This window comes from Hyaena hyaena, unplaced genomic scaffold (assembly GCF_003009895.1).
Source record: "Hyaena hyaena isolate Hyena2069 unplaced genomic scaffold, ASM300989v1 scaffold_1080, whole genome shotgun sequence".
Classification (NCBI taxonomy): Eukaryota; Metazoa; Chordata; class Mammalia; order Carnivora; family Hyaenidae; genus Hyaena; species Hyaena hyaena.
The window spans coordinates 329,568-342,292 of record NW_024081704.1 but is presented as its reverse complement, the minus strand read 5'-3'; the positions used below and the strand labels follow the sequence as shown (position 1 = coordinate 342,292).

The following is a 12,725-nucleotide window of genomic DNA, read 5'->3' as shown; positions in this document are numbered from 1 at the left end:
AGACACAAACATCAGTCTGTAACAACACACTTCTTCCAGATGGGTCATCCCTGGATGGGCTCTGTCTGGGGGTGGTGGCCAATGTTGCCCAGATGACAGCCGGAGGAAGCTGGCCAGCCTAGTGGAAGACCCCTGGGGAAAGAGGTGCCCCTTGTCAGAAAACCGCAGACACAGGATGTAACCTCACTGGCCTCAGTTTCCTTGTCTGTAGAAATGGGGGTGATGGTACCTTCTCCGCTCGGTCATCATGAAGTGTGGGAGGCCCAACAACAGGGCATCTCAGCACAAGGCCTGTACCCACAGAGGTCTTGGCTTACGGTAACCAATAGCCACCTGTGGAGCACATTTAATCCTCTAAAAAATGCCCCCAGGCAGGTATTTGCATCCCTCCTTACGTTTAAGGAAACTGAGGCCCAGAGAACTGAAGTGGTAGTGTTATCCCTCTGCAGAGAGGAGAGAGAAAGGTGGGCCACAGGCAGTGAAGGTACACAGTGGCTCCAGACACTTCACTCCCTGGTGGGGTGATCTTAGTTTTTCAGGGAGGCAGTGGTGTGCTTTCGAGCAGGTGTTCCCCACCTGATATATGGGGATAGAAGGACTTTCCAAGGGGAGCGCCTTCCTTCCTACCACCACTGCTGTGCCCCAGAGTACACACGAAGACATGCACACAGGGGACACACACTGTGATATCCACAGGAACACACACACACACACACACACACACACACACACAGATATGGGGACACATACACATGGTCACATAGGTTGGGACACAGAGGCATGAAAACATACAGAAAGACATAATAGGAACAAAGGAATATGACCCACACATGTGGTCACAGACAGGGGTATACACACACAGGGGACACACACAGACCTATACATGGGGACACACAAAGCTTCCCCATCCTTCCTTTTGTTTCTGTCCTCCTCCATGATCATCTATCTCTCTTTCCTGAAATGGTGTGGGTGCAGATGGGGGTTTGTTGCTGTTTCTTCACGGGCTTGTTTCAGCAGCAGGATCCTTCCTCAGCGTCTGGCTTGGAGCCAGGCTGATCCCAGGCCCGGGCTGACTGACCTCCATAATCAAAAAGGTAGTGTCTACCCACAGGTCAGGGCCGTAGACTGTGCATCAGGATGGGACACCAACTTTAAGAGTCTGTGCCTCAGGTCCACCCCTGGGCCTGGGGAAATATGGATAGAGACAGTATGATGCCCAGCCCCCACTCCCTCACACTCCATCACCTGCTGCCCTCCTGTTCCCTGATTGTGGCCTCTCTTCCAGGATCCAGGCTCCTTTTGTGGATCTGTCAGAATTGTAGTTGGGGGCCTGTTTTCTTGGGGCTGGGAGTCCCCTCCTGCCCATTTGCTGGGTGTTTTCCATTCAGGCATGCCGCAACACCTCAGGGTGGGCTGGGGTTCAGAAGCAAGGCCCTGTGCGTCTTCGGGAGGAAGGGCAACTGTGACATTACTGGGAAAACTCACAGTGAATGAGCCTTACGCTGAAGATAGCCACTGCTGTCCACCACCCGCACTGCAAGAGTCTGGCAGGTGACACGCACGAGTCACATGCTCAGGACAGCCCTTGGAGACACTGGCACAGAGCAGGGCTTGGACTTGGATGCTTCGGGGGTAGTGGGCTGCCACACCTCCCATAAGGTGTCAGGGCACCCTTGGCTTTGGGGCTTCTCATAGAAAGATGAGGGTTTGTACAGGCAAGAGTTTGACTGTCACAGTATCAAAACAGGGTCAGCCCATCAGAGCCTCCCAGGGATGCAGTCTGAGTCTGTGGGGCGGCTGCGTGCTCCCCACAGTCAGCTGTATGTCCTCTCAACACAGCAAGGCAAGCTGTGTGGGCTGCCACAAGCACCAGGGTGACCCACAGGGGTCTTGTGGAGGATGAATGTGACACTTCAGCCGAATGTGTGAGCAACAGGACTTTGCAGGGAGAGAGGGTGGGTCAGCTGGTAGGTAGAGGGAGGTCACTGCCAGGATTCTGGGCATTTCGGGACCTGTTGACAGAGGGGAGGAGTCTACTTCTGAGCTGGACGTAGGGGGCCCTCTGCTGGTGGTGGCCAGAAGCTCAGCCCCTTTGTACGGAGAAAGGATCCGTGTTTCCTCACTGAAGTTCCCTTGGTCCCTGCCTCCTGGGCTAGAAAGACCCTCTGCCCTGTCCTGGCTGTGGGGGGCATCTGTCTGCTTATTCCTCTGGGACTTCAGGGTCCCAGGACACATCTCAGACCTGCTCTCTGATTAGGACCCAGCAGTCAGGTTTGCCCCAGGTCTCCAGCTCTGTGTGGACATTTCTTTTTTTTTTTCTTTTTTTTTTTTTTAATGTTTTATTTATTTCTAGGAGAGAGAGGAGAGAGAGACAGCGTGAGCAGGGGAGGGTCAGAGAGAGAGGGAGTCACAGACTCTGAAACAGGCTCCAGGCTCTGAGCTGGCAGTCAGCACAGAGCCCGACGCGGGGCTCGAACCCACAAACCGTGAGATCATGACCTAAGCGAAAGTCGAACGTTTAACCGACTAAGCCACCCAGGCGCCCCTGTGTGGACATTTCTCCAGATGCACACACTTTCTTGCTTCCTGTGGGTGTCACCATCAGGTGAGCTCTCTGCCCATGGCAGGTGGGCACAGGGTGAGTGACGATGAGTCATGGCCTTGACACACAGCAGCTTTCCAGCCCTTCCACTTATAGTCTCCCCTTTAAATAACTTGCTTTCTGTCGCCAGGGCCCAGCTGGCCATTGTGAGCCAAGCTGAATGCGACAGTGATGTATGGCCTATGCACCTGGGAGTGTTGGGGCCCAGCCCAGGCTATACTTGCTTCTGGGCAGTCCTGCTGGCTCCAGCTCTCACGGAGAGTCTGGGAGAGTTCAGGAAGTTATAGGCTCCCTGAGATGACTCTGAGGCTGCAGGTGACAGCAGAGCCAGGTGTGTGGGCCTGCCGAACGCATGGGGTGTTGGAGATGCCTCTTGCTAGGGAGATCCTATGGGCCTTTTCCCAGTCTTGTGTATGTACTTGGTCCTCCAGACCCTTCCCCGGCCATCACAGTGAGGACAGTGAAGACTGGGAGTCACCCTCTCTGGGGGGCCTTCCCTGAAGCCAAGCTGTCTGGGTTGCCTGTAAGAACCTGGTCTCTCTGGGCTTGTGAGACCACTGAAGATTGCTGCTTGCTCACTCACTGTGCTGCCTGGGATGGTGGTCAACCTGTCTGAGGCTCCCATTTCTCACGTGTGAAATAGGCCTGAAGGATCTGCCCAGAGAGTGTTGTGGGGATCACATCCGATGGTCAGGCCATGTGCTTGCACAGCATACCTGGAATGTGTATGGGGAAAGGAAAGGCTCACCGTGTCAGCCTCTCCTGTCTTTGTGTCCTTTGCACGGCACAGCATTGACCCACATGAGGTTCTGGGCACTGTTTTTCAGATGAATTACCAACTTACCTTGGTGTGCCATTCATGGCATTCAGCCACCCCTGGAGCTGTGTGAGCCAGTGGGAGTGTTCTGACCTTTCAGATGAAGCACCCGGGTGCAGAGGCGTGTAGCTTGGTGGCAGGCTAGTGCCTCCCATCCCTTGCTCAGTCTAGGTCCAGTAGGCGCTGGGAAGGTCACTTCAGATTCAGGCTGCCAGATATCCAGGCATCCTATGTGGGCTTCTGCCTGTCCGTGGGCACTGACCTTAGGAAGACTAGAGCATGGAGTCCCATCTGTGGTCCCCCTACTCACTTTCTGCTGCCCTTGAATTAAGCCCAGGGATACCTGGGTGGCTCTGTCAGTTAAGTGTCATGATTTCATGGTTTATGAGTTTGAGCCCCACATCAGGCTCCACACTGGCAGCACTGAGTCTGGGTTTCTTGCTCTTTCCTCTCCCTGCACCTCCCCAACTCGCACCTTCTGTCTCTCTCTCAAAATAAATAAATAAACTTAAAAAAAACAAAAAACAAAAACTAAGCCCAGCCTCAACCATGACCGTCAGGGCTGCCCCCTTGAAGTGTTCTGGGCCCACCTCCTCCCCACTCACCAGGCTGCCCCATCCATGCCTTGAGCACCAAGCTTCTAGTCATGGACCTGCGCTATGATGGTCTCTCTCCAAGAATACCCTTCGCATGGCTGGCCTCTTGCTCGTTCTGGGTCTCCAATTGCTGTCCCGGAGAGGCATGGACTGCCCTGCCCACAGGGGTTTTTCCTGCCATCGTTTTCCCTGCAGGCCTTTGACATAGCTGTAGCGTTCCCCCTTCCCAGCCTCCAAGCCAACGGCTAGTACTCTATCCACTCACCCTCCTCCGCAGGCCAAGCACATTCAAGAAACTTTACTGAACAAAGAGGAAAGCATAGTGTGTGTGTTTGCTGAGACAGAGGGAGCACTGGAGAGTGGGTGTGAAAGTAAGAGGCTGCGGGTGTGAAGGCCTGCCCCCCTGCTGGCCCACTGCCCTAACTCCAGTCCTCACCGCCCCCGCCCCCCCGCCCCCCCATAGCACCGGCAGCTGCTGAAGGACAGCTTTATGGTGGAGCTGGTGGAGGGGGCCCGCAAGCTGCGCCATGTCTTCCTGTTCACCGACCTGCTCCTCTGCACCAAGCTCAAGAAGCAGAGTGGAGGGTGAGTGACCACATGGCGCCCATCCTGCCGGGTGGGAAGGGTCTTGGAGCTTGGGGGAGAGGGCAGGTTTCACAGATGGAAGAAACCTAGCTTTTGTTTTTTTCTTGTGACATGAGCCTAAAGAGTTGAGTAACTATGTGGCCAAGGTATACTCTTTAAGTTACATTGTTTCCAACTGGCCATGATGCCAGGCTCAGGGTTAAAGGTCATCATTAACAACCTGGAATGGCTTGTTGCCTCCTATAGAAAAAAGGAGATTGGTGTGCCTGGGTGGCTCAGTTGGTTAAGTGTCCAACTTTGGCTCAGGTCATGATCTCAGGGTTTGTGAGGTCAAGCCCCACATCAGGCTCTGTGCTGACAGCTCAGAGCCTAGAGCCTGCTTCAGATTCTGTGTCTCCCTCTCTCTCTGCCTCTCCCCCGCCCGTGCTCTGTCTCATTCTCTCTCTCAAAAATAAACATTAAAAGCCACAAAAGGAGGACCTACCTGACAAAGTACTATTGGGTAACCGTCATGTCATGACCCAGAAAGAGAAAGTGACAGGACAGGGAGCTGCAGGGTCTAGTGCAGACTAGTGGGGCGGGGCTGGTACCACTAGGCCATCGCTGTACTTTGTCTCTCCAGACCTGGTGAGAGCTTCTAAATTGTTTTCAGCCTAGGCTACAGATGCTCCCCCACCACACACACACCCTTCTTCCCAGGATTCAGACCACCCAGGTTGCACCAGCTGGAACGGAGGAAAGAAGGTCACATTGGGAAAGATCAGAGCTAGACTCTCCCTCATTCTGAGCAGATTTAAATCAGTCACCTTCAAAGAGATTCTCAGTTTCTCTTTCCGTCAAGGGAGAGATTTACTCCTGGTGGATCGGTAGCCCCTCAAACTCTACAGCTCTGGGGGTATATGCAGTCCTGTCCTGTCAGTGGATGCCCCGTTGTGCTTCCATGTCAGGGAGCACTAAGCTGCCACTATCAGCCCAGGATAAGGTAGACCAGGCCTAAGTCACACATGCAGATTACCCGTTCTCAGGGGTCACCCTGGCTGGGTCACCAGTGTCTGCCTATGGCCTTATGCCAGCTTGCTGCATGGACCGCAGCCTAGATTTTAAGTTCATGTAAACTGCACAAGCCCCAAACTTGGGGTTTCCTGGCTCTTGAAAACAGCAACATTAGTGAAGGAAAGCAATGTGTTAATGTTCAGTTTCCTCACTCAGCAAAACCCAGCAGTATGACTGCAAATGGTACATCCCGCTTACGGATCTCAGCTTCCAGACAGTGGATGAGTCGGAGGCAGCTCCCAACATCCCCCTGGTGCTGGACGAGGAGTTGGATGCCATGAAGATCAAGATATCCCAGATCAAGAACGATATCCAGAGAGAGAAGGTGAGGCCAGCTGGGAAGGAACAAAGCTGGGCTCTGCAGCTTGAGTGCTGCACAAGTGTTTGACCAACTCTCCAAATCTGAAGCCTTCGGGGATCCCTGTGAGCCCGCCATCCAGCTTGGAGCCATCCAGCACGTGGGGTGGGAGAGGTGTGTGGCTGCCCTAATAGGGAGAGAGTCCCAGGTGGGAGAACCGCCCCTCTGGGTGTTCTGGATCACTCCAGGTCGGCCCCTAATGTTTCTGGAGAGGTTTCAAGACTTGAGGAACAGTGAAGATGGAGCATTCAAGAGTAGGGTTGAGCCCGGCCAGAGCAAGCACCGTGTGGTGGCCACAGACAAAGTAGGTCCCCAGAAGGTTGGGCTTCAGCTCAGGAATGCCCAGCTGAGGTGGGCTCAGCAGGACAGGGGTCTCCTCAACTCTCACCCACCTGCTGGCCTACTACACCACAAACCGAGCAGGCAGAGGGAGGCGCTGGGGGCCGTGTGACTGGGCCGGGTGGGAACAGGTAACACAGGGCCCCCAAAATGGATATGTGATTGTGTGCCCTCTCCCCACAGAGAGCAAACAAGGGCAGCAAGGCCATAGAGAGGCTGAAGAAGAAGCTCTCAGAGCAAGAGTCACTGCTCCTGCTTATGTCCCCCAGCATGGCCTTCAGGGTGCACAACCGCAATGGCAAGGTGAGTGTCCCCACCCCCACTCAGCCAGCCAGGGCCTCCCCCTGCTAGCCCAGGCACACCCTCCTGGCCCCTGGCTCCCGTCTGTCTGGAATCTCACTGTTCTGTGGCCAAGATTCACTGCCTAGCCGTGTGGCAGCTTCGGTTGCTGGCTCCTATGTGGCCTTTTCAACAGCAGCCATGTTCCCATGCCAAGAGAGGCTTGTTCAGTATGGAACACCCAGACCCATGTGTCCCTCTGACTGGTGCCTTGGGTTGGAGCCCCAGATTGACCGACAGCTGGCTCAGCCCCTACAGCTGAGAGGTAACAGGGTCTCCAGGAAGTCCGAATAGGGCAGGGGGTTCACAGATTTGTGCATACCTGTCTCTCCGTACAAGGATTCTGTCCAGAGACCTCGTCAGCCTGAGAAGTACCTTCTCTCCTGAGTCTGGCTCCTGGTGCCATCTGGAGCCCAGGCCTCTCCCTCTGGGGCTGTGGGCATCATACATAGCTTGTTAGAGTGCAGCTGGGAGAGGCACCTGATGGGTTCTGTGAGAGCCTTGTCTCTGGTCACAGCTCAGGGCTTGTGTGATGGACGCAGGTGGTCAGTCAAAGTGACATTGGCCTCTGCAGATCCCACCTGCTGATCTTCTCTGTGGCTCTAAGCTACAACATGTCATGCCCTGTCTGGAGCAGTCCAGGAAGGGGCCGCTGCCAGAGGCAAAGCTGCCCAGGGCACAGGAGCTGTGGCCTGAAGCCCAGCTGGCAGGAAGGGTGGAGAGTGCCAGAAGCATGAGCCAAGCTGTGAGCACACTCAGCCACCAGGCTCCAGCCAGCCTCTGGCCCCAAGGTGTGTGTGCCTTGGAGGGGTACACTGCAGGACTCTGTGGGTGCCTGGGCTGCAGTGGAGGTAACCGGGGTGTATTCTTCTCACCCCCCAGAGTTACACATTCCTTATCTCATCTGACTACGAGCGTGCTGAGTGGAGAGAGAACATCCGGGAGCAGCAGAAGAAGTGTAAGTGGCATCTGCATGGAGAGACTTGGAACCTCAGGGCTGGATGCTCATCTCCTTCTGTGGTTTCAGACCTTTTCTTTCTTCCTGAGAAGCTGGGCAGTGGCGCTCTTATCCAAGTGAGAGGCTACATGGAGCTCTGATTCAGAAAATAAATTGTTTAGGAGCTCCTGCTAGGGCTCTACCCTCTGTGTCCCCTTTCCAAGGCCTTCCCTGCATCCCCTGTGCATCACTCCCTCCCGCTTTCTGACCTCCCCTGTGAACCCTCCCTTTCCACCACCGCCCCCCATGCCTTCCCCAGATGCCCTACCTACCTCCTGAACCTCCCTACTCTGATGCCTGCCTCCTTTCTGTGGCTCCTCCTGCACTCTTGCCCACCTCCTCCCCAGGCCGTCCCCACCTCCCAGCAGGTGCTGTTGCCAAAGTAGCCCCTGGCTGGACCAGCCTGAACAGCCACACTGCTGGCCCCACTCCCCTATCTGAGGGGCCACCACTTGACCACTCTTAGGATAGGGTGCTTACTCCTCTCTGGGACAGTCCGTTCCCTGGGTGCTTCCCTCTCTTAGCTATTTTTTCCTTCTCCTGAGCTCAGAGCTGCCCCTGGTTCTGTCTGGCAGTCTTTAGGGGTGGGAAGGCAGACTCTGCCACAGGTCCTGTTTCCTTCCACTGCCCCTGAGCTGTATAGTTTGGGATTCCTGAGCCATCTTTGCTGAGAGGTTCCCATGTGCACTCTGTGTGCCCACCGTTCCGAGAGTGCCTGCAGAGAGAGCCAGGCTGAACAACTTGTCCCAGGTGGGCTGGGAGCCCCACATGCCTCAGCCCTGTCCTGAGCTCCCATCGCTCAAACTTATCATCCATTCCTATGCTGAGCCATTCCCCCCGACAGCGCCCCTGCATCCTGGAGGAAAAGGCACTCCTGGTAGGCTCTGGCCAGTGCCTGCTGCCCTGCCCATGCCCATGTCTTGGGTTTCCTTTTATAACCAGGGGATCCCAACTACATACAGCATGTCAGCATCTATTCCCTGCTCAGCACCATTACAGAAATAAGCCCCCTTTCCTCACCTGGTGGGCGTGGGGGCCTCAGCAGAGTGCAAGGCAGGGCTGTTTGTTTGGGTGTCTTTGTTGGGATACCCCACAGAAAGATTCTGCAGGGCATCCTCTCACAGTTGCCTGGCCAGCTCCTGTGTTTCTAAGTGTTACGCTAATCACTGCCACCACCACCCCGCCCCGCCCACCCCCCACCCTGCCGCCATGCCTCCTAGCCCAGCCTGGGCCAATGCCATCCTTGCTTGGCCACTTACCAGCTCCTCTCTTGGAAGCAGATCGCCCCCTCCTGGCCACCACAGCTCCTCACCAGAGTGTGGTGAAGGCCCAGTGCAGGGACATTGGAGAAGGCCCTCTGGGTGTCCCTGGAGTCTGAGGAGCTGTGCAGACTGGCTAGCTGATGTACCTGGGTTCTACTCTTTCAGGTTTCAAAAGCTTCTCCCTAACATCTGTGGAGCTGCAGATGCTGACCAATTCGTGTGTCAAACTTCAGACCGTCCACAGCATTCCACTGACCATCAACAAAGAAGGTTGGCTGTCCTCACAAAGGCTCTGTCCTTTTCTGCTGCCAGCACTGTCTGTGGGACCGTGGGTTTTTATCCTGAGGGAATATGTGCTGTGTAGGGCTTGTCGGCCCTTCCTGGGAGTGGATGGGATAGGTCAGGGGTGGTCTGTCCCCATAACTTTGTGCCTGATCACACGACACATCTCAGGCCCTCTGTGCTCTGGGTCTGGTCCTGCTCCCCTGTCCTCCCAGCCAGGCACTTCTCGCCCACACCTTTGTTCATGCTGCATTTTGTGTTCACTCATGCACACACTCGTGTACACTCATTCCCACTCATAGGTATGTGCTCGTGCACATGCACACATGTCACATACAACTCCTCACATGACGATATCTGTGTCACATGCTACACCTCACCCCTCTCCTCTCCTGTCCTGGGAACCTTACTGCATTTCACCCCAGTCCCTGGTCTGCTTGTGTTGTGAAGCCAACTCAGATCCTAAGACCTGAGACAGAGGCTACAATGGTTATGTTTCTGGCTCATGACATCACTTGGCCCCAAACTGAGCAAATGGCAATCATGTGGTGCTCCCCATTGAGGGTTGATTTTGAAGCATAGCGTGTCATTTGCCTCCCTCTCTCAGGAGAACGGATGCTCACCTCTTTGGTCTCTTGCACAGATGATGAATCTCCAGGGCTCTACGGGTTCCTGAATGTCATCGTCCACTCTGCCAGCGGCTTTAAGCAGAGTTCAAGTAAGTGGTTAGTTTGAGGAAGAAGATAGCAGGGCACTGAGCTAGAGGCTGTGAGGAACCAGGATCATGGTTCAGAATATCATCAGGTGCCTTTGACCCTTAACTCAGTGAGGTCCTGTGCTGGTTGACACCCATAGTGGACTGTTGCCCATCTTTGGTCTCTGGTGAGCTGGCGAGTTGCCCCCTGCAGGTAGGTCCTTGTAATTGCAGGCACTGGAGTTTGTTATAGCGGGAAAATACAGCCTGAGTTCCATCCAGGCCAGGAGGGCTGTGGGCAGCAGTACCTTGACCCCAGCCAGTAGAGTAGATTTGCCTGCTGACAGCTAAATGTATACCCTTGTCATCCTTCCCCTCCAAGGCAGGGAGCTCCTCTCAGCTATTCAAGCTGTCAGAGCAATGAGGGTTGGATGCATTTCAGTCCAGGGCAGCACATGCTGTATCTCTCAGCATGACACCTCCACACAAGCCCTCATTGTCTCTCACAAGAGGACGGAGGGCAGGCACTGTGCTGCTGACCTGTCCCACTGACGCTACAAAACTAAACAAGAAATCCGCAACAAGCCACAACATACACACACACACACACATACATACATACATACATACATACATACATACATATGTATGATACGGGATACGGGACTTATATTCAGAACATATTAGAGAACTCTTAGACCTCACTGCTAAGGAGACAACCAGTTTTTAAAAGTGAGCAAAAGATTTGAGTAGACACTTCACCAAAGAAATACAAGTAGCTAATAAGCATATGGGAGGATGCTCGCGATTGTAGGGAAATGTAAACTAAAACCGTGTGAGGGGGCACCTGGGTGGCTCAGTCGGTTGAGCGTCCAGCTTCGGCTCAGGTCATGATCTCACAGCCCACCATCAGGCTCTCTGCTGTCAGCACAGAGCCCGCTTTGGATCCTCTGTCTTCCTCTCTCTGCCCCTATCCCACATGCGCCTTCTAAAAAATAACATTAAAAAAATAATAAAACCACAATGAGGTTCCGCTTCACACCCACCAGGGTGGTGATGACCAGAAACGTACACAGTAACGAATGTTGGTGGGGATGTGGAGAAACTGGAACCCTCAGACACTCCACTGGTGAAGATGTGAAATGGTTTGGCCACCCTGGAATACAGGTTCACACTTTCTTAAAAAGTTAAACATACCCGTACCGTGTGACCCAGCAGCCCCGCTTTGAAGTATTTATTCCAGAGAGATAAGGTCATGTCTGTATAAAGACTTAGATGTGCCTGATAAAATACTTTCATCCATGCAACAGAGCGCTCTTCTGCAATAAAAAGGAACAGAATACTGATACAGGCAACAATAGAGATGAACCTAAAAAGAATTATTTCTAACAAAGACACCAGATGCAAAAGATTATATGTTGTATCGTTCCACATGTGTGAAATTTCTAGAAAAGGTAAAACTTGGAGACAGAAAGCCTAGCAGGGGTTTCCTGGGACTGGGGGTGGGAAGAGGTTTGCACGTGATCCCAGAGGGCCTTTTTGGGGGGAGGACAGTGTTCTGAAACAGTGGCAATGCTGATTTACTAAAAGTCCTCTAACCTGTAGCAGATGCATTGTACAGTATCCAGATTATACCTCCGTGAAGTTATCATATAGGCGTGATTGTTCCCCTGGGAGCACCTGCCCCGCCCCCCCTCACATAAATGCAAGTGTTTTCAAGGGTTCAATCTGGGCCTTGCTCCCTCACTGCATATACTCCCTCTTTCCCATGCCCAGGGACCCTTCCATCAGCAGCGCAGTTGATGTCCAGAACTGCCTCTCCATCCCCAGTCTTCTCTCTTGGCCCCCCTCTATTACCTTTCTGTGTGAGTCCTCAGTATCCCACACTCTATTCTTCACATCCCCAAACTTAACCTATTATTTGGGCCCCCAAACTTATTCCTCTTATTTTATGTCCTGCCCCGGTAAGAGGTGCAACCCTCTGCCCTGTGGCTAGGCCAGAAACCACCATCTGGTTCCCTGCTGATATCAGTAAGATGACATACTCTGTCGGTGGACTTTACTCATCACCTCTGGCCACCTGCTTCACCCTTCATCCAGGCCCTGGGAGTGACCTCCTTCCTGGTCCCTACCTCTGCTCCCCCTGCACCCCACAATTCTCCCAGCACTGAGCTGTTTTCAGTGCCCTGCCCTGGCCTGAAGCACTCTTTACCCCAGTTGACCTAGTAAACTTACAGCAGGGCCTGCGCAGGTGGTAGGCATTTCCCCTGGCCCCACCCTTCTCTGTGCATCATCCTCCTGGTGGTGATGGCATATTCACCTCTGCCCAGGTCACCAGCCATAGGTTTCTGCTCACATAGAGGCTTTACCCAGGGTTTGTCAGATGACCAAGTGAGTGCACCTTCTGACAGGTGCTGGTTCAGCTGTACCACGGGGGAGAATCTGCGCAGGAGGTGCTGGGGCCCGTGGCGGCCACTGGTGTTTTGCTTTATTTTTTCCAAATTTGTATTTAAATTCTAGTTAGTTCACATGCAGTGCAATATTGGTTATTGGTTTCAAGGTTGTTTTATTTTTAAAAGAAACTTAAGACCTTTTCTTCCCCCCCTGATTTTAAAAATGTCAAGGAGCAAGAATTCCTGTCCTCTTCAGAGATCCTTTCAAGCTGGACTAATAATCAAATTGACATGAGACCAACAGGAAAAAATTAAATTTAAAGCATACATGCTGGGAATCCACACAGACATGGAAGTTACAAAGGCAGGCAAAATGAGGCATATGTGTCATCCTGAACCTAGGGGAGG

The 12,725-nt window shown here is 53.5% G+C and overlaps 1 protein-coding gene across 2 annotated transcripts in view; it reads left to right on the top strand.

The window, feature by feature from the left end:
* The window catches only part of BCR (BCR activator of RhoGEF and GTPase), a 123,980-nt gene that overhangs the window by 88,958 nt on the left and 22,297 nt on the right, over nucleotides 1–12,725 (top strand). For both annotated transcript variants that reach the window (XM_039222156.1, XM_039222155.1), the window contains exons 9-14: nucleotides 4,479–4,600; nucleotides 5,810–5,978; nucleotides 6,534–6,653; nucleotides 7,572–7,647; nucleotides 9,114–9,218; nucleotides 9,874–9,948. In XM_039222156.1, the coding sequence (XP_039078087.1) occupies nucleotides 4,479–4,600; nucleotides 5,810–5,978; nucleotides 6,534–6,653; nucleotides 7,572–7,647; nucleotides 9,114–9,218; nucleotides 9,874–9,948 (667 nt within the window). The remainder of the gene's footprint in view (nucleotides 1–4,478; nucleotides 4,601–5,809; nucleotides 5,979–6,533; nucleotides 6,654–7,571; nucleotides 7,648–9,113; nucleotides 9,219–9,873; nucleotides 9,949–12,725) is intronic.